The following is a 21,326-nucleotide window of genomic DNA, read 5'->3' as shown; positions in this document are numbered from 1 at the left end:
CATGGCCAGCCTGTTGATTTACTTTGTTTAATTATATTTCTTTGTTGTAAGAGGTCTTACTGGGGTATGACAGATAAAATGAAAGCAACAGGAAGTGACAATATAGCTTTTTTTAAAAGCATCAACAAAACATTAAGGCAACTTTGGTAAAATGTTTAAAGTGCTGGACATGGAGTCAAATCCTGCCTCCAATACTTAATAGTTGTGTGACTCTGGACAAGTCACCTAATGACCCTGGGCCTTAGTTTCCTTACCTAGTAAATGAGGGGGTTAGCTTAGATGGCCTCTGAGGACACTACCAGCTCCAGATCTATGAAGTGACAAACATTTTTAAAGCAAAGTTTTCCTCAATACCACATTTTCATCTAAAACTGCTTCCTGTCTTTAAACAATCAGCTTCCTATTCCCTACCACCAAAATAGTCTGACAAATACACTGAAGCATTTCTCCTGAACAGGCAAATATTCATGCTATTACTGTTTCTGACCCAAGTAGTTAATACCTCTTCTCCAAGATTTCTTGAAGAAATAAGGGAAGGAACACCTGAAAGATAAGGGCAAAACCAAGTGAGAGGTCAAAAGAAAATGGTTCCTCCCAAAGGCAAAGATAGCACCCAATAGGTGGGACTTGCTAACTAGGAACTAGGCACTTATCTGTACTTCACCAAGTGTCCCAATTCAAAAGAAAGCCTCCCCTTTGCTCTCTAGTATTCCAAATCAAGAGAAGAGAGAATGAAAGCCATAGGCTTCACAAATCTCAACCACTTTCAATGATGATTAAAAAAAAAAGATTAAACAGTAACTACAAGGCCATCTAAATTTAAAGAAAAACCCAAACCCACTTCCTTATATTCCTGTCTTCTTCCCAAGGGCCTCAGTAAGAGAGTTCCATTTGCTGCCAGAATTAGAGTAAAAACTAAAATTAACCAAAGGGGAAGAAATTCTCATTTTTTGTTCTGTTCTAAATTTCTAGGTTATCACATGTAAGTGAAATGATGTCCCTGAGAGCATAAAATGCCCTGGCTAGCGGCAGGTTCTGCTAGGCAATAGATTTCTTCTCCATTTGGTTATTTTGGTTTCCATGACTGGTAGAAGAAAAATATGATCCAGATAAGAGTCTACTGTTCAATAATAGCACCCTAATCCTTGCTGCAAGTCATTCCCTGACAAGTTTTAAGAAGCATAGTAGGGTCAGCTAGGCGGTGAAGTAGATTAAGTACCAACCCTGGATTCAGGAGGACCCAAGTTCAAATCTGGCCTCAGACACTTGACATTTACTAGCTGTGTGACCCGGGGCAAGTCACTTCACCCTCACTGCCTGGCAAAAAAAAAAAAAAAGCATAGCAGCAGAACAGTGATCCTTCAGGTATCTATGAGAGTAAATAACTTAGTTTTGAGAGTTGCTTGAGGTTCAAAGAGATCCAATGACTTGCTCACGTTCACAGAGCTAGCAAGAGGCAGAGGTGGCACTTGGACCCAGGTCTCCCAGATTCCAAGTACTGCCCTCTATCCGTTATGGCATGCTGCCTCTCAAACACAATGCAATGTACTCCTTATAATATTTTACATATTAAAATGATAAAGCCCTGTGAAAATAAAAATGCTGGTTGTAAGAGTAACAAGTGGAACTGTCCAGAGCGGCTCAGGGAGAGCCCACAGAAATAATCATTCCAAAAAGTCCTCCCCATTGTCCACTCCCAAACAGGTGGAAGGATATGCATGCAGTGAAACAAGACACTCAAGAAGTTGTGGAGGGACACGATGAAAGTGTCGGCCCACTGCCGAGAGAAGTAGGTGGCAAAGGTAGGGTTGGTGTCTGGAGATGGAAGAAAGGGCAGGATGAACCAATCCTTCCACTCTGCTTGATTCTGGAGTTCGGTGGCCTGCTTCACAAAGAACTCCTGAGCTTTATCATTTCTGTTTGTCTTCCAGTGACAGAAAAGAGAGAAAAGAAAGGCAAGGAATTAGATACTTCTGTACTACATGTATACTCTAAACATATAGTATATGTATATACTATACATCAAAGAGCAAGCCTGAAGCCTCCACCACTCATTCAAATTATGCTCTACCTCCAAGACCCCAAAGTCATTCCTCCAGTTATCATGAAGGAAACAAACACTGAGCTCATTATTGTTTTCAGGTGTGGCTGAAAGAGGCCCGATGAATGCAAAATGAAAACATGTAAATAATTCAATTTTAGTTTTCATGTAAAAAGGATCTATTCCTCAGGCCCAGGAAAATCTTCACAACTAAGTGGTAGGGAAAAGAGAAAGAGGAACCAGAGAGACAGGCTAAGGTTTAAGAAGATGCTACGTTGATGCCAAGGAAGAACGAGGAGTTTGCCTGCCTCATAGCCACTTTCGGGGTCCTCTTTTGTGGTTCAAATAAAATGTTTTTTCTGATCAGAACAGTTCCTCTTTATGGAAGACAAACCACACATGCTTCAGGCAAAGCCCCCAAACCCTAGTCACCTGGATTGTATAGACGAGATAAAAACGGAACAGGCTGGTCTTTAGTTTGTTGACAGTAGGCCGATAGACATCCTCCAAGCGGCTGAAGAGACGACGCTCAAGGTAGCTCCAATAATCTCGAAGCGCAGCTAGATCATAAACTTGCATTAACTGCTGCAGCTGATCCACAATCTTATCCACCTGAGAAGAGCATGGGAAAGAGAAAGAGATGGACAGGGAGAGCCAGAAACAACACTTCGATTAATTCAACTTCTTTTTGTTATGAAGCCTTCTGACCATCAAAAGAAACTTGCTGAGTCTTTCACCATAAAAGAGTTAACTTATAAAAGCTTCAATCACTCTTGAAAATGCTGTGCTTTAAGTTTTTAATTTAATTAACTTTAGATATTTGGTTCAACCCCATCGTCAGAAAGCTTTTAGTATAATGTGAACAGTGAACTGTGAATCAGAGGGTCTGAGTTCTATTTCAGTCAGTCTTGCACTGAAAACTCTGATTAGCCATGTGTAAAATGAAGGGAATGAACAAAGATAAGAATCACTGACGTCCTTTCCAGCTGGAAAATTCTGCCCTAAGTCCTCTGGGTGCTTCTTTCAGATATGAGGAACTAAGTCTCTCAGTGCAGCCTACCTTTCTAACTCCCTTCACATTCTAGCCAAGCCGGCCTGTTCGTGCCCTGAATTGCGAGTTCCATTGCCGGCCTCTGCCCAGACCAATCTCCTCCTTCACTTTCCCTAGAATCTCTAGCTTTCTTCACAAATCTCAGCTCCTGCACCAGCTCCAACCAGAAGGTTGGCCTCAGTGACCTCCGAGGTACTTTCTAACCATAAACCTGTGGTGGCTTCCTCTGTTTTCTCATTTGCATGGGTCAACAACGCGCCGGGCTCCGGGCCAAGTGCCGAGGATACAGAGAAGGGCAAAACCCAGCCCCTACAGTCAAACGACTGGCCATCAAAGGTTTGGAGGAGCTGGAAAGGTTGGCCGACACCCCCACCCCCCACCTCCAGCCTCCCGCCTCCCCCACTCATACAGGGTTTTGGACAAACAAGATCTAGTCAGAATAAAGTGGAGGGGCTCCCCTGTGGAAGGTGCCAGCGGGCAGGAGGATAACTCCCGCGGAGCAGTGTCCGTTCTGCCTCGGTGTGCTCGGCACCTGCCCGATGCCCGGCATACCGCGGGCGCTTAATTAATAAGGACGTGTTGCACGGTGCTGCAGAATGTCATACGGCATCATTCATGCTTCTGCTATTTGCAGTGTCACCCGAGGCTGCCACTCCCCTGCCCACACTCACAGGGATCGGCCACCTGCGGCCCCTCTCCCAGCTCAGTACCCGGGCACGCAGCAGGCGCTTAATAAGTGTCGGAAGGCCGGCGGGGCGGGGAGAGAAGAGCCTGTTTACCGAGACGCGGCCACTCTAGGCGGCAGCCCAAATCGCCGAGCACCGCCGGGGCAGAAGGTAAACTTGCTAAGCCAGGGTGCCAGGGCTTCTCGGCTCACACGTGGAAGCCGGGCCGCCGCTGGCCCAGAGACGTCTCCCGCGTCTGGCTGCGTTCGCCGGCGGCCCCCGCCCCCGCCTCCCCGGGGGTTCCCGGAGCCCCGCGGCGGCCTCCTCACCCGGAACCCCTTCTCCTTGTCCGCCTTGATCTCCGCGTCCAGCTGCCGCAGCGTGTGCGTGAAGCCGCGAAAAAGCAGGTACTCACGGACGAGCTCATCCGTGCGCTCCACGGCCTCCGCCATCGCGCCCCCCAGGGAGCCGGAGCCGTAGCCGGGACTGCAGAGGCGGGAGGGAGGCCGGAGACTCAGAAGCGGGATGGACCCGACGAGGGAGGAGCCGAGGCTGCAGCCGGCACGCGCCGGGGCGGAGGGGCATGGTACGTCGTGTGACGTCAGCACGCCGCCGGTCAGGGCCCGCCCCTACCGCCGGAGTTACTCGTAGACACACCCCCTTAGGGTCGCGACTTACTGGTCACGCCCCCTCCCGCCTCTGGCCCCGCCCCTATCTTCTCCAAGGCTTGTCAGTTCAAAAGCTATTGATTTATTTGCTTGCTGGCTTTGTTTACTTACTTTCTTACTTATTACCGGAGATGTGACCCCTAGAAGATTTGCCTGCGCTCTCAGCCGCTTAGCCCAAGAGAAGGATCCCGGGAATTTTGGAATTCAGCTTCCTAAAGAAAGAGAGAAAGAAAAAATGCCCAGCCGCTTGGCACAGTGCCACTTAATAAATGTTCACCTCACGGATTAATCTGATCTTGCATCTTCTTAAACTATCCAGCCTAGCACTTTAAACTCCATCACCAAACTCCTAAAAGAGTAATCGACATTCGAGGGCTTCCTTCACCTCTTTACCACGCTCCTTAGATCTTTGCGATCCAACTTCAGACCCCCAACATGTACCTGAAACTGCTCTTTCAAAGATTACCCGTCATCTCAAAACTGTATAGCCGGTCCCTATCCTATCTACTTCCACACTTCCAAAACTTGCTTCAGACACAATCTACTCTAATGAATGTTCACGTGCTTTCCAAACCCCCTGAGGTTTTTCCTCCCCACTCCTGTTGTATTCAATCACTTGACTTTGCATTTCTTGGGGAAGAAAGCCCACAATTTCCTTAAAATTGAAAGCACTATAATATCCAGCAGCGTCAAGCAATGGATAGAGTGAAACACTACCATCACTTTCCTATCAACCACGAAAGTACTTCCTTCACCTCTCAGACTGGAGTCTGGACTCTCCCCTAAAAGCTTTACGTGCACCAGGGAAATCCAGACAGATTTGTTGCCTCCTCTTTAACCTCTAATATCTCTAATAATCTCCTAATACTGTGGGAGAGGAAATAGCACAGCCACTCATGGAGGGTAGTAGAAAACTGATAAAATTCTTGGAACACACTGGCCCTCACACTATGGCCATGAGAAGCTTGACTATCCCACATGGTGGTTCTACAGTCTCTGCTCTCTCCTAGACTGTTTCTCCCCACCCCAATTATCAGAAACAATGAGTCTGGGTTTAGTAGGAATAGGAAATTTATCAATAATAAATAGCTAGCACATGTATAGTGCTTTAAGGTTTGCAAAAGGCTTTTTTATATATTATCTCACTTGACCCAATGATTACAATGTCCTAGCTAGATAAGATATGGTTCATAGGACACCCTGCTATGGTAACCATTTCTTTTTCTCTCCACTTCTTTCTTTTTTTGATAATGACTTCCTGTCTCCTGCACAAAAATACAGAGCTTTCCAATACCCATCTCATGAATGTTTTCCTGGGAAAGCACATCCTGTTCAGAACTTTCTCCCAATGAACACTTACTTTCTTTGTCCCTATAGATTTCTGGGAGATTTAATCCAGAGAGTGTCCTTATAGATATGGGTGTGTCCCACAAATCTCCCACAAATGTGGAATCCAATGACCTTTTCTCAGGCTTTCTTCTTGACATTTCTTCAATATCATTTATGACTAACCAACTCCTGAACACTTTTTTCTCTTAGCTTCTTTTTAATTTTTTAAATTTTATTTATGATATATAATTTATTTTATACATACATCAAACATAGATATAATATACACATATACACATATATGACATATATAATGTAAATTTTTACATTATTACATTTAGATATACCTAAATATAATTCTAATACATATAACTTAGTATTTTAAATCCTTAAATAACTGTTTTATAATTAATATATACATATCAATTTATATAAATAATATATGACAAATTTGTTTAAATATAATTACTATATAAATAAGACCTAAATAACTCATATATGTGCAATGTGTATATTTATGTGTGTGTATAAATACATATATACCTCCTGAACCCTCCCCTACCTTTTTAAAAAAAATTTTTCCAGATTAAACATTTTTATTTAGATTTTTCTGTTCCAAACTCTATCCCTCCCTCCCTCTCTCCCCTCCACCTTCCCCAAGGTGGCAAACAATCCAACATGGATTATATACATATGACCATGCAAAACATTGCCATATCTGTCACTTAATGAAAGAATGTGAAAAATAGCATGTTTCAATCTGTTCCATCAATATCAGTTCTTTCTTTGGAGGTGGATAGTATCTCTTAGCTTCCAAGACACAACTTTCACCTTTGAGTTCTCTTTCTCCCTCTCTGATTAGTCTTCAGTCTTCTTTGCTAGGTCATATTCTTCCTTCCACCCCAGACTGTGTTCTGGGCCTTCTCTCCCATCTTTATACTCCCTTTGAGTGATCATCAATCATTTCTGTGACATCAACTACATTATTGAGACTCAGATCTCTCTTTCTAGCCCTAATCTCTCCCCAGAACTAGTGTCCCACATCTTCAAGTGTATTCTAGACATCTCAACCTGGATTCCCACAGACTTCTAATACCCAACATATGTGTGGTACAGTGTTAAGAGCACTGGATTTTAAGTTTGGAGGTACCAGATTCAAGTCCTGACTCTTCCACTTATTAACTATATTCCCTTGAGAAAGTCATTTAATTTTCATGGGCCTCAATTTCCTGGTCTTAAAAGTGAGAGAGTTAGACTATATGACTTTCTCTAAATCTATGCCCAATAGTCCTGTGAACTTTTGAATGCATTTTTGATACATGCATACATACACACACATAAAGACATATATACATCATATATACATATGTATATGTATATATATATAACAATTATCTGTGTATCTTATCTTCCTTCTATACTATAAACTCAGTAAGGACAGGGTCCATGTATTATTTAATATTTGTATCTCTCCCAACACCCACACAGGCATTTACAAAAAGCCAATGTTTGACTTTATATAGTTGATTCAGAAATGACTCTCTCTTTATTAACCAATTACTTCCTATTAGTTAAAATCTAGTCAACTTCATTTTTGTAATACCACTCAGTGCCTACCATGCTAAAAGTGAAGGCTTTTTTTGCCTCTATAAGTCTTTGATCACTTTCATTTCTTGATCCTGAGCCATCTATTTAAATATATTTTTCACCAGCCTCCTCCATGCTTTTGCACTAAAATCACAAAGTATAAAGTGTGTGCTGATTCAATTTTTGCTTTGTTGTGTTTTGTTTTTAATTAAATTTTATTTTTTCAGTCATCAAGCACTTTTTTCCTTCTACCCAACTGCCCCTACCTATTAAAAAAAAAAGGAAAAACAAACTCTTGTAAATAATATGCAAAGTCAGGTAGAAGAAATCCCCATAATGACTACATCCAAAAATGTATACCATGTTTTCTTTATAGAGAAAACTGCAATATTGACATAAATTAGTTCTTTCAATAGCATATCATCAGACAAGACTTTCATATTTAGAATCCGTATAATCAATACTCATGGATAATCTAAAAAGCAACCTTGGGTCTCCCTCTCTGCCACTGTACCACCATCAATGCAGAAGCAGAACAGGCCCACAGAGGATTTGGACCTCTGTTTCAATGGTTTCCATGGCCAAAGAATCCATCACCCAATGGCCAACCAATTGGTGATAAGCATGAACTTCTCCATTCTTAGCCACTCTGTTCCTTGTAAATCAGATACAACCTGAGTATCAAGACTGTGCTCAAAGGCAGAGCAGAACATGCCAAAGTTTCCATTCTACTGGCATTCCAAGTCACAAATGAAGCAGGGGTTCCCCACCAGCTTTCACTCCTTGGACTGGACTCTATCATGCCCCTAATGAAGTTTAACCATTAGAAAAGTCATTATCCTGCAAGATTACATCAGCTTTGATACCTCATCAGTATGCTCTGCCCTTCTGACTTGAAGGCTGAAGGGCAGAGCAAAGAACTCCTCCCAAAGCCTCCATTTAAAGAGGGATCCCAGACCAGCCATCTCTTAATTTCCCACCAGCCTGCATACCTTGGAATGGATTCCATTAGGCCGTCTACCTCACCTCCTGCCAAGGACCTTCCCCACTTTTCAGCTTCATTTTGTATGTTGTCTTCCCCCATTGGATCCTAAGCTCCTGGAAGGCAAGACTGTCCTCCTTTTTCATATTTGTATACCTGGTGTTTAGCACAGTGCCTGGCACATTGTTGTTATTCTATCATTTCAGTCATGTTTGATTCTTGTAACCCCATTTGGGTTTTGTTTGTTTGGGGTTTTTTTGGCAAAGGTAGTAGAATGGTTTACTATTTCGTTCTCCATCTCATTTTACAGATGAGGAAACTGAGGCAAACAGAGTTAAGTGTCTTGCCCGGATTACACAACTAGTAAGTGTCTGAGGCCAGATTTGAACTCAGAAGACAAGTCTTCCTGACTCCAGGCTCAGTACTCTATTCACAGCACCACATTATGATTTTTTTTACTATTCAAGATCCTATAAATGTTACCTCAAATTGTCCTGGGCAAAGAGTGATATCAGAGACAGGAAGAACTATTTGGGGACAGTTTGGGCTGCTCTCTCTCTCCAAAATAGAAATGACTTGAACATAAATTAATGATGAATCAAATAAATTGCTTCTGAAATATTTGAGCCTAAATTGCAGAGTACATTATTGATGTTATTAATCTCAGAGATAACCCTAAATTTTCAAGTCTTAGACATTCTGAACCATGAATATGGCCAAGTATTGTCTTTAACCCATTGAGGTATGTAAATAAGCACAGGAAGACATGTGAATTAATAAAGTGAAGTAAGGTACTCACATTAGCAGCACATATACTAAAATTGGAAACAATACAGAGAAGATTAGCATGAACCCCTGCACAAGGATGCTGTGCAAATTTATTATTTTTTTGTCATTTAAGCTCATTTAATTGTATTGTATTGAATTTCTTTGCTTCCTGGCTCAGGAAGATTAAGTTTTATCCTTAAGAAGCTAATAGCTAAATTCTAGCTTGGCATGGATATCACCCAGCCCACTACAGTATACTCTGCTAGATAATGTGCAAATGGATGAAGCATTCCATATGTTTGTATACTTAAAGAGTCAACTAGAAAGCTAGTAGAAATTATTAACAACTTCAGCTAAGTTGCAGGATATAAAATAAACCCACACAAATCATATATTTCCATATATTACCAAAAAACCACTAAAAGAAAGAGATAGAAAGAGAAATCCTATTTAAAGTAACTGTAATTTGGGGGCAGCTAGGTGGTGCAGTGGATAAAGCACCGGCCCTGGAGTCAGGAGGACCTGAGTTCAAATCCGATCTCAGACACTTTACACTTACTAGGTGTGCGACCCTAGGAAAGTCACTTAACCCTCATTGCCCTTAAAAAAAAAAAGTAACTGTAAACAATATAAAATACTTGGGAGTCTACCTGCCAAGACAAAGTCAACAACTATCTGAACACAATCACACAAATAGTCAGATCTAAATAATTAGAGAAATATTATCACTCATGGGTAGGCAGAGCCAGTATAATAAAAACAACAATTCTACCTAAAGTAATTTGCTTATTCAGTGTCATAACAATTAAGATACAGAAAAAATAGTTTATGGAGCCAGAAAAAATAATAACAAAATTCATCTGGAAGAACTAAAGGTCAAGAATATCAAGGAAATCAATGGAAAAAAAAGAGAAGGAAGGTGGCCTACCAGTACCAGATCTCAAACTGTATTACAAAGCAACAATCATCAAAACAATCTGGTACTAAGAAATAGAGTGGTGGGTCAGTGGGAAAAATAGGTACACAATACACAGTAGTAAGTGACCATAGCAATCTAGTGTTTGATAAATGCAAAGATCCAAAATTTTGGGACAAGATCTGACCATTTGAGAAAATTGCTGGGAAAACTGGAAAGCACTTTGGCAAAAATTAGGTATAAATCAACGTCTCACACTGTGTATCAAGATAAGGTCAAAATAGGTATGTGAGTTAGAAATGAAGTGTGATACCATAAGTAAACTAGGGGACTATGGAAAAATGTACCTTCAGATCTGTGAATAAATGAAGAGTTTGTGACCAAACAAGAGACAGATTATGGAAAGTAAAATAGATAATTTTGATTACATTACATTTTAAAACTTTTACACAAACAAAACCAATGCAGCCAGAATTAAAAGAAAAACAAAAAACTGGAGGGAAATTGTAGTTTCTCTGATAAACACCTCATTTCTCAAAATATGTAGAGAGCTGAATGAAACTTATAAGACTATAAGTCATTCCTCAATTGACAAACAGTCAAAGGAAAGAGAAATCAAAGCAATCTATAGTCATTTGAAAAATTCTCTGGATTATTATTGATTAGAAAAATGCAAGTTAAAACAACTCTAAGGTACCACCTCATACATATCAGATTGGCTAATATAACAGAAAAGGAAAATGATCAATATTGGAGGGAACGTGGAAAAACTGGAACACTAATGCACTATTGGTGGAACTGCAGACTGATCCAACAATTCTGGTGAGCAATTTGGAACTATGTCCAAAGGGATATCAAACTATGCATACCCTTTGACCAAGCAATACCATTGCTAGGTTTATATCCTAAAGACATCCCAAAAAAGAGAAAAAGAGCTATTTGTACAAAAATAGTTATAGCATCTCTTTTTGTTGTGGTTAAGAATTAGAAATCAAACTGATGCCCATGAATTGGGGAATGGCTAAACAAGCTGCTGTTTATGGTTATAATGGAATATTATTGTGCTATAAAAAATTATAAACAGGATGATTTCAGAAAGCCCTGGAAAGACTTATGTGAACTGATATATAGTGAAGTGAGCAGAATCGGGGAAACTTTGTGCACAGTGACAACAATATTGTTCAGTGAAAAACTGTGAATGACAACTATTCTCAGTAATACAATGATCCAAGAAAATCCCAAAGGACTAATGATGAAGTATACTATCCACCTCCAAAGAAAGAACTGATATTGATGGAACACACTGAAGCATGCTATTTTTCATTTTCTTTCATTTTTTCTTTTATTCAAGTCTTCTTATACAAAATTACTAATATGGTAATGTTCTACATAATTGTACATGTATAACTTATATCTAATTATTTACTGCACATGAATGATTTAGCTATATTCAGTAATACAATTATCCAAGACAATTCCAAAGGACTTATGATGAAAAATGTTATCCATCTCCAGAGAAAGAACTGATGGGAGTCTGAATACATATCAAAGCATACTCTTTTCTTCTTTCTTTCCTTCTTTCTTTTTCTTTCTTTCTTCTTTCCTTTCTTCCTTTCTTTCTTCCTTCCTTCCTTCCTTCCTTTTTTGGTCTGTATTCTCTTTCACAACATGGCAAATACAGAAACATGTTCTGTATGACTGCACATGTATAATCTATATTGAATTGCTTCAAGGAGAGGAGAAGGAAGGGAGGGAGAGAATTTGGAACTCAAAAAAAATTTAAATGAATGTTAATGATTGTTTTTACATGTAATTGGAAAAAATAAAATATAAAAAATAATTTTAAAATAAAGTGAAGTAAGAAAATCAGAAAACAATATTTACAATAACTACAACAATGTAAATGAAGAGAATGACAAACAATCAAAACTGGATGCAGTTATCTCCCAGGAAAAGTTATGAGAAGCTATCTCCATTTCCTTCTTTTCAGAGGTGGAGAACTCTGGAACACTGCATATGGCATCAGATTTTTTTTTATAGTCTTGGTTAGTTTCATGGAACTTTTTGTTCTTTCTCTTTAGTTCTCTATTATAAGGGAAGACTTTCTGAGAGGGCATGAGGGGAGGGCTGTGACGAGAAATGTACATCATGTAAAAATAAAATATATTAATAAAACTTTTTTTAACTGACTGCTGCTAACTATAATACCAAGCTTGGTCCCAAAAAAAGAGACATGAAAATGAACCTCTCTGTAAGTGTGGAATACTGCATATAAAATCAGGCATTTTAGATATGTTGATTAGTTTTGTTGAAGTCCCTCAGCTCCCACCACCCCCCCTTTAAAATTGTTTTGCAATGAGGTATGAGTAGGGTGTGGAGAGGATATATTGGGAAATGAAGATGATGTAAAAACAAAATATGTCAATAAAATTGTTAAAGGCAGGAAAATATAATATGTTGCAAAAATATTTCATAAAAATTATGATAATTCTTAAAAGATATAATCCTTGAAGAGTTTGTAAATCTTCAGCTACCTGGAAAACTTTACTATCCAGAACAATTTATTCCCCCAGGTACTTGTTTATGCAAGTAGGCTTTTGCCTCATATTTCCCTTGTTACTTACCAGACCTGCACATTCCAGGGACTAGAGAGAGACTCAAGGAATCAGGAGGCAAATGGTCTGGGACACTGTGGCTAATTGCAGCATGCAAGACTTTTAAAAACACAGTTGACTTGGGGCGGGGGGGGGGGGGGCATCTAGGTGGTACAGTGGATAAAGCACTGGCCCTGGATTCAGGAGGACCTGAGTTCAAATGCAGCCTCAGACACTTGATACTTATTAGCTATATGACCCTGGGCAAGTCATTTAACCCTCATTGCCCCTCGCCAAAAAAAAAAAGAAAGAAAGAAAATTTAAATTAAAAAAAAAACCACAGTTGACTGGTTTATTATCACAACCAGGCCAGAGGGAAGCCACATGGATAGTGAAGCATTCTGGGTAGAGGTCGCCTTGCCAATCAGATAGAGAAATACACCATTCTTCCTCCATCTTCTGAACTATTAGTTATCAATGAGTCAGTGCTATCAGCCTGGGAACTATTGGCCAGAACAGTCTCCTTGATGGGAAACTCTGAGACACAGCTTGGACACTGACCTTGCAGTAATAATTGGTGAGATCCCAAGCCATGGGAGCTACAGTGGAAAATGGTGAATCTATTCTTTCCTTTCCTCCTTGAGATTTTAACTGATTATTCAGGAAACACTTCCCTAATGAAAGAAATTCAGGCTCGCCTGAATACAGGTGTTAAAAACTGGGAACAGGGAAGAAATTAGTTCAGATTCTAATAGATAATGGGTGGTTCACCAGCATTTGGAAATCTCATACTCGGGTCCCTATGATAACAATCAAATTGAACTCAGATCTTAATCCCAACAGCTGCTGCCTCTGGGAAATGAAGATAACAGATCTTTTGCTTGAGCAAGGCACAGCCACTTGGGGTTTTAATATTCCCTTTGATTTCAGTTTGATGCAGTCAATTGCATGTACTTTAATTTATTATTGAAGTATGTTTTCTTTGGGGGTCATGCAAATTTGGGAAGGAAATTAGAATTGTAATGGAAAATAAGATGAGCTGCAGAGTTGAGTGGGGGCACAATGAAGCAATTTGTGGCAGATTCATGAAATATTGTGTGTAAATAATTTTAAATTTTAGAGACAAAAAGAATCATTACCGAGTTAGAAGGCAGGTGTGTCTCCATTTAGGAACATTTCCTTAACTGCCTGTCTACAGTATCAACACCCCCATATGTAGGGAATATTCTATAGTTGGGCTCTCTACCTAGAACAAATCCTTTCCTATACCCTCTGCTCATTAGGTCTGCTTTACTGTACCTTGGCTGAATTCTGTTCTAGTCATCCTGTATTGCTTCTTACAGTTGCTTTATTCGCTTTATCCCCTGAAATCAAAGTAACCTTTTGTTTTCCCCAGAATTTCTACAAATTTTAATGGGGAAGGGACAAAACATTCTGAATCTTGATGGATATTAGTAAAGAGTAAAAGGTGAGGCTAGAATTAAAGAACAGAAATGTGTTCCTGAAATAATGCTAAACTCTTTAGGGAAAAATTGATTTTCCCTGGCTATCCTGTGATAGATGGAATACTTTGCCCATTAGAGATAGATGGCACGATTACTGCCTTGTGGGAGGCAGATTGTCTAGTTCCCATATTGCTACTTCAATAACAACCTGAAATTTGTGCAGGAAGAAATTGTGATTAAGAACCCCAATGAGAAACTACCATAAATTACTTATTCCATGACAGAACTGCACAAAAATCAGTCAGTCAGAAGCCCATGGCCAATAGGAAAGCAACAGCAAAACCAGCTCCAGTGCAAGCAAACAAATCCAATGTGACTAGCGACCAGTAATGGGCCAGAGACTTATATAGCCTACAAGGCTCTATATCCAGAGGCAGAAAGAGTCACAGGAAAATCAGAAAGTCCTGGGTGGGGAGCATCAGGAAAGAATTCCCATAGGATATGGTACATGAGCTAAGCCTTGAAGGAATTGAGGAATTCTAAGATTTTGAGGTAAAAAGGTAGTACATTCAATCCAGGGGAGACAGGTGAGGAACCAGTAAGATAGGATGTTATATATTGTCAGATATGATGCTGTAAAGAATTGGTATTTGCTTATTTGTTTTTCTTAGCCATGAGAGTTCAATATGTGTGTGTGTGCAATGACCGTGACATAAAGATAAAAGACGTCAATAAAACTTTTTTCTTATGAAAAGGGATTGGGGGGGCAGCTAGGTGGCGCAGTGGATAGAGCACCAGCCCTGGAGTCAGGAGTACCTGAGTTCAAATCCGGCCTCAGACACTTGACACTTACTAGCTATGTGACCCTGGGCAAGTCACTTAACCCCAATTGCCTCACCAAAAAAAAAAAAAAAAAGAGAGAGAGAGAGAGAGAAGGGATTGGAAAACAACTGTCTAAAATGTGCTTGGATCAAGCAAGTATTGAAAAGAGGAGATAGAAGGGAAACAAGATTCCCAGGAGCAAAAAGAACTCAGGGAGATACAAGTTAGTCAGGAAGGTGACTGTGCGGATAGCAAAGGAAGTCAGAAAAGGGTTAACTCACAAACCAAACAGGAAAGAATTATGTTTCTATAGAAAAGAAAAGGTTACTAAAGGCTTAGCATTGGACTGGAGAGTGAAAATACGGTGTACTAGACAGAAAAATGATAACTCCAAGAAAAAGATCTAAGCACCAAGATGGGGAGTGGCTACAGATAGTACCTGAGGATTGTCTTATACTTTGAACTTCTGCCAAATGACCTGGGGGCCATGAGACTATACTTGTGATTTACATCAATTACATATAACTTGTGCACAGAAATTCCTTCCCTGTAGTAAAAGCAACTATTCCAATGAGCAGTCTGCTCAGTGCTCACAAGTTCCCATGAGGCAGAGTAGAAGAAAGGTTGTCAAGAAAAGGTTTTAAAGTGTTATCATTTTCTTCTGTGAAGCCTCTAGTCCCTGCCTCCAGAGATGTCATGGCCTAGTAGGGGAAAAAACCCTCACAATAACCCTGCCCCCACCATAGGGCCTGACCACCAGCTCAGGAAGGCCAGTTTGTTGTCAGAGTTGAACAGGCCAAACTGGGCAAACAGGAATTACCTCATCAGGAACCCAGCAGGTACACGCGGAGCTGTCCGTTGTTCTGACCTCACCTTGGCTTGAAGCTTATTGTTTAAGGTGGTTTCCCTACTGACTTACCTTTAACTTCCCTGACATGACTTATCTGACTTATCATATTACCTATCACCCTAAACATTATTGTTTTTAACTATGAAGATTCTGACTTCCATGACAGCTAATCATTGGATTTCTTGACTGATTCTAAAGGATTCCGCCGGGCTTCAATGCCCAAAGGTTCCAACCTTTTCCAGGATAGTCATTAATGGGGGGAAAAATCTTCCCCCTTTTATCATTTTTAGGGAAAAAGTAAACCAAATTATCTGCAAGTGAAGATACATGGAACCAAACTGGGAAATCTGTTAATCTTCCTATTTGAAGGCTGCTCTTATTAATACATAGCAACATCCTCCAGAGTTAGAGGCAGTCTGTTTTAGTGGGGGGGGGGGGGGGGGGGGGGAGATCTGTATTTGACACTAAATACATGGATTTGAATAAGAACTCTGCTGCTCACTGTTTGTGTGATTTTGAGCAAATCATTTCCCCTTTCTAGGACTCCGTTTCCATAAAATAAGTTGCTTGGACTGAATCATCTCTATAGCAACAATAACCAGACTCTCTATTTAAACTGTTTATATTTTATTTTAAATTTATTAGATTAATCACTAGCAAACACAAACCATTCAATATAAGAACAAAAAAGAATGCATATGAACTTCTTTATGTACAGTTTTTTTTCCATTGTATTACATTTAATAGGTAGTAACAAAAATTGTCCTGCTTGTGTTCCTTTCTAAACTGTTTTTGTATTCTTCAGTGTATTTTTCAAATGTTTTATTGATGTTATTTCCTTTCTATTCTCCAACTTATCCCCTTCCAAATAGGTGCCCTGTCCTGCAACAATAAGTGAAGCCAAACAAAACAAATCAACACGAGTCATTTCTGAAAACACATTTCTCATTCTGCAAAATATCTAGACTTTTATCACTATGACAGGAGGTATGCTTTATCATTAGTCTTCTGAATCTGTCATTGGACACTGCATTTATTAATGTTCTTAAGTCTTTCCAAGTTGTTTTCCTTTGCATTTTTGTGGTTATCACATGAATTGTTCTATTGGTACTTCTCATGTCACTCTATGTCAATTCCTACAAATATCTCTAAATTTCTATGAATCTTTCACATTTATCATTTCTTACAGCACATAATATTCATTACAAACATATGTCTCATTTTTAGCCATTCCCCATTTTACAAACTCCCATTTTGTTTCTAGTTCTTTGTTATAAAAAGTGCTGCTATAAATATTTTTGTACATATGAGTCATTTCCCTCTTTCTTTTTTGTCTTTGATTTATATGCACAGTAGTGTACCGTTATGTCCATTGACTGAGAAAATGCATAATGACAGAATAAAAATTTTTGGTATGCATATGGATTTAATAATTCCTTACAATAACTCCACATCCATAAATACATACCCTCTGGACCTGAGGCCTGCAGGTTGGGGACCACTGCTCTACCTTTTAGCTCTAAATCCAAAGAAATAGAAGGCAGAAGCAAATTTCCACATCTACCTTTTACACATTCTTGCTTACTATTACTAAGGATGAAGCCCAGTGTAAAACAGACTGAAATAATCAGGGAATATTCCTATGAAATTAGAGATTTCAACTGAAACAAACAATCAAACAAAAAAAGGTGTTTCTGAGGAGCAAACAAGAAAGAAGCCTGATCTTCCAGGAATCAAAATGGCACCAAGGCCAACCATGGACTTGAGGGTAGAAGCAGAGTGACCTACCCAGAAAGTGGTAACCCTCAAAATAGAGCTTGGAGATTAAAAAGGAGAATTGGCCAAGGCAGAAATGGTTATTGTACCTCTACCTTCAGGTTGTCATTAGAGCCTGCTACCAATCTCTACTCCCATTCCTCCCCCATTCCTGTCCTCTCCCTTCAAGTTTCTACTCATTACCTTCAATGAATAGCTCAGTCAATATTTGCACATTCCTTAATGCTATTGTTGAACACTCAACAGTAAGCAGCATGAGTATATGGCTCTATGATTATAGAAAAAGTTTTGCTTTCAGGTCTCCTAGTTACAGCGGTTTGTTGAATGAATGCTCCCTGCAAGGAATAGTGAGGAAAACTACCTCTGTTGACTTACTGAAAGCAGACTCTCTCCTTGTCCTCTATAAATTCAACTTCTATCCCCTAGATCATAAAATGTCAGCGGTGGAATGGACTTTAAATATCACCTAATTCAACACCCTCATTGGATGGAGAAGGAAATGACAACATAGGGAGGAGAAATGGCTTGCCAGAGGTCATAGAACTAGTTAATGGCAGATTCAGTACTAGAATCTAGGTCTTTTGATTCCTGGTCCAGTTTTCTTTTCATTATAATATGAAGTTTCACTCCACTGAGATAACATTTCCCGGGTTCCACCGACTATTTTCTCACAAATAAATCTAGAGGCCACAACTCCATCAGTTTCTCCTTTACCCTCTTTGCAGCTTTTGTTTTTTCACTGTGGGATCGAAGATGATGTCCAAATCAGTTCTGTACCATGTTTGTGGACAGTCTTTCTACCAGTATTTTCCTGACAGGCTCTACTTTGTACTGACATTCCTGACTCCTAGGTTTCCCAAGGCTTCAGTTTAGGTTCCTTACACTTTTCTCTTTATATTAGAATGTCAGTCAGGCTTGTTCCATGTAATGGATTCAGCTGCTATATACATGTGGCATGCAAATCTACTTGTCTGTTTCTTTTTACCCCAATTCAGTGGTGCACTGGTATATGTTTAATGATCAATCCTCCAGGGGAAAAAATGTTTAAGAACTTTTACATTAAATCTGCATTATTAAAGTTTACTTTCCAACATCTACATAATCAGCAAAACAAGAAATCAAGCCCTGATTTGTGGTACTTGCTGATTTCCAGCTTGGCATCTAGGTGGCACAGTGGATAGTACAGGGTCTGGAGTCAGGAGGACTCATCTTCCTGAGTTCAAATCCAGCCTACTAGTATCTTTGTGACCCTGAGCAAGTCACTTAGCTCTATTTGCCTCAGTTCTTTATCTGTAAAATGAACTAGAGGCGGCAGCTAGGTGATGCAGTGGATAAAGCACTTGCCCTGGATTCAGGAAGACCTGAGTTCAAATCCGGCCTCAGACACATGACACTTACTACCTGTGTGATCCTGGGCAAGTCACTTAACCCTCATTGCCCCACAAAAAAAAGGAAAAAAAAAGAAAAAAAATGAGCTAGAGAAAGAAATGGCAAACCACTCCAGGATTTTTGTCAAGAAAACACTAAATGGGATCATGAAGACTAAGACATGACTGAAACAACCAAACAACAACAAAAGGTTTCAATGCTCACATTGGAAATTGAATTGGCTCTCAAGAGTCAGTATGAGCTGCCTCTAGCACACCAGTGCCCCATTCCGCACTGCACCCTGTCAAACAGATATTTCTACATAAGTGTCTTACCGCCATATAAACACCACAACTATGGACTTCTGTTCCCTCCATGGCCCTCTCCTCTGGTCAGTCTCAGAGAGGCTGCTGGATGATGGCATCAAGCAAGGACTGAAAATGTCAGTCATTAGCAAGGAGCATGATTATTCCTCACTCTGACCCACTGTTCCAGTGGGCAAGTGAAAAGGAGCCTTCAGTACTGGGAGAGAAGTGACTATTTTCTATTATGTTAGTAGCCAATTATTAATCAGGATTAAGGTTTTTTCCTTTATTTCCTCATTCAGGGACCAGCTGAGGTAGACTGGTCAGTCAGTCTCTGAAAGACATTGTTGATAGATGAAATTGCCCAAATCCCCTGGGTAGATGCTCTACAATCCTGGGTGGGACCCTACCCAACTGGAAGACCTTACTTCTGTTTAGAGCATAAACAGAATCTAATCTAGGTGAATTCTAGGCTTTAGGAAATAAGCCCACCTCAATGTACCCTGCCATTTGGAGTTTACCATGCCAGGAGAAAACCAACCAGAGTGGTCTGGGTAGAGATGGATTCCTTTGTCCAGATTGCTGGAGGCAGCTGAGTCAAGATGATCAAGCCATGCTCTCAGTAGACAGAGCTGAAGACTTTTAGCCCATTTTCTCATTGATATGTCCAGGCCCTCATTAATTCTTCACCAATCAGGGCCAAGGTATTTAAGCATTCAGGGATCTCCATGGTTTGTCCTTGGTTACTGAGAGAGACCACTAGCCATCAATTTATTGATTATTAGCTAGTCTAACTAATAAATTGATTATTAATTACCCAGAAACTCTGCCTCTCAGTCTTTTCATTCATCTCCACTAAAGAGTGTAGTCATGGATGGGAAGAACCAGGTTTCTATTATGTAACAATTGGAATGATGCCACCTGCTGGAGACTTACTGTAAAAGAGTCCCACCCATGAAGTGAAGGTCTTTGAGGGCAAGACCAGGAGACTTTTCTTTGGTGTCAGGAAGTGACGTTGGCTGGTGGGAGGAAGAAGGAAGAGACTGGCGCTCTGTCTCGCTTTTTTTTTTCCTGAGGACGCTGGTGGAGAAGGGAGCTAGAAATGTGCTCTCCCTTTAATAGATAGGAATCTAGGCCTTTTCTTCTCTCTTTACCAAATTCTTATTCTCCTTAATAAATGCTTAAAAGTCTAACTCTTGCTAAAGCTTATAATTTATTGGCGACCACTCATTAGATATTTTAGACCGTTTAGCTAGAATTTTAGCCCTTAACAATTATACAAGAAGATGGAAAGAATATATGAAGCAAAAAGAGTCAGGAGAACAATTAAAATTCATCTTTTATGGCTGGTGATTTTTGACAGACTTTTCTATCATCATATTTACTGACTTAAAATAATAGGATTAAAACTGAGAATGACCCTTCAAGATCATCCAGTCCAACACCTTCATTTTATAGGAAAATGAAGCCCATAGAGGTTAGGTGACTTGTTGAAGGTCACATAGCTACTGGGTCACAGAGTAGAAATTCAAACCCAGGGTGTCAGAAGTTAGAACCTTATGGAAGCTAAGGCAGGAAGGGAAGGGGAGAAATAGGAAACTGCAAGGCTACATGTAATTGAGAAGTCAAAAAACAGTCTTGGGGCTAGTGTTGATGAACTTGGAGGGTGAAAGACTGATTTGAAGGCAGTGATCAAAGGAAGATAGAAGAACCAGTGGTTATTGTAAGAATGGTTTTCTTTGTGTGTTGCTGGGAGACAGAGTGAGAGAGGCATCAGTTTGGGAGATGGATTTGGTGTGTGTGTTGTTTTTTGTTTTTTGTTTTGTTTTTTTAGTGAGTCAATTGGGGTTAAGTGACTTGCCCAGGGTCACACAACTAGTAAGTGTTAAATGTCTGAGGCCGGATTTGAACTCAGGTCCTCCTGAATCCAGGGCTGGTGCTCTATCCATTGTGCCACCTAGCTGCCCAATGATTGTGGTTTTAATAGTCATACCAGAGGATGGAGAGGATGAGCCATGGCATAATTGGGAGCCCCAGCTGTGCACTGGAATCTAATGTGAGGACTGTCTACAGATTAGAGTATTAGAACATACTAGCAGCATGTGAGTGGTGATAAATAGGTTTTAAGATCACATTCTGTTTCTGTAGCTGAATCACTG

The 21,326-nt window shown here is 40.0% G+C and overlaps 1 protein-coding gene and 1 non-coding gene across 4 annotated transcripts in view; one reads left to right on the top strand and one right to left on the bottom strand.

Annotated features, from left to right (window-relative positions):
• The window catches only part of WDR91 (WD repeat domain 91), a 33,802-nt gene extending 29,461 nt beyond the window's left edge, over nt 1–4,341 (bottom strand). Inside the window, exons 1-3 of one of the 3 annotated variants that reach the window (XM_043966519.1) lie at nt 4,087–4,341; nt 2,474–2,653; nt 1,717–1,924 (exon numbers count right to left, since the gene is read on the bottom strand). In XM_043966519.1, coding sequence (XP_043822454.1) covers nt 1,717–1,924; nt 2,474–2,653; nt 4,087–4,209 — 511 coding nt within the window. In that variant the 5' untranslated portion in view covers nt 4,210–4,341. Of the gene's footprint in view, nt 1–1,716; nt 1,925–2,473; nt 2,654–4,086 lie in introns of those variants that run through there. The other 2 variants (XM_043966520.1, XM_043966521.1) reach the window with 2 other exon arrangements.
• A 4,773-nt stretch (nt 4,342–9,114) lies between these two features.
• Nucleotides 9,115–9,223, top strand: LOC122730212. The gene has a single exon (XR_006353420.1). It is a non-coding gene; the product is annotated as a U6 spliceosomal RNA (small nuclear RNA).
• Nucleotides 9,224–21,326: the final 12,103 nt, after the last annotated feature.

The sequence above is a fragment of the Dromiciops gliroides genome, chromosome 5, assembly GCF_019393635.1.
Source record: "Dromiciops gliroides isolate mDroGli1 chromosome 5, mDroGli1.pri, whole genome shotgun sequence".
Taxonomy (NCBI): Eukaryota; Metazoa; Chordata; class Mammalia; order Microbiotheria; family Microbiotheriidae; genus Dromiciops; species Dromiciops gliroides.
This window is presented reverse-complemented; position numbering and strand designations above follow the sequence as displayed.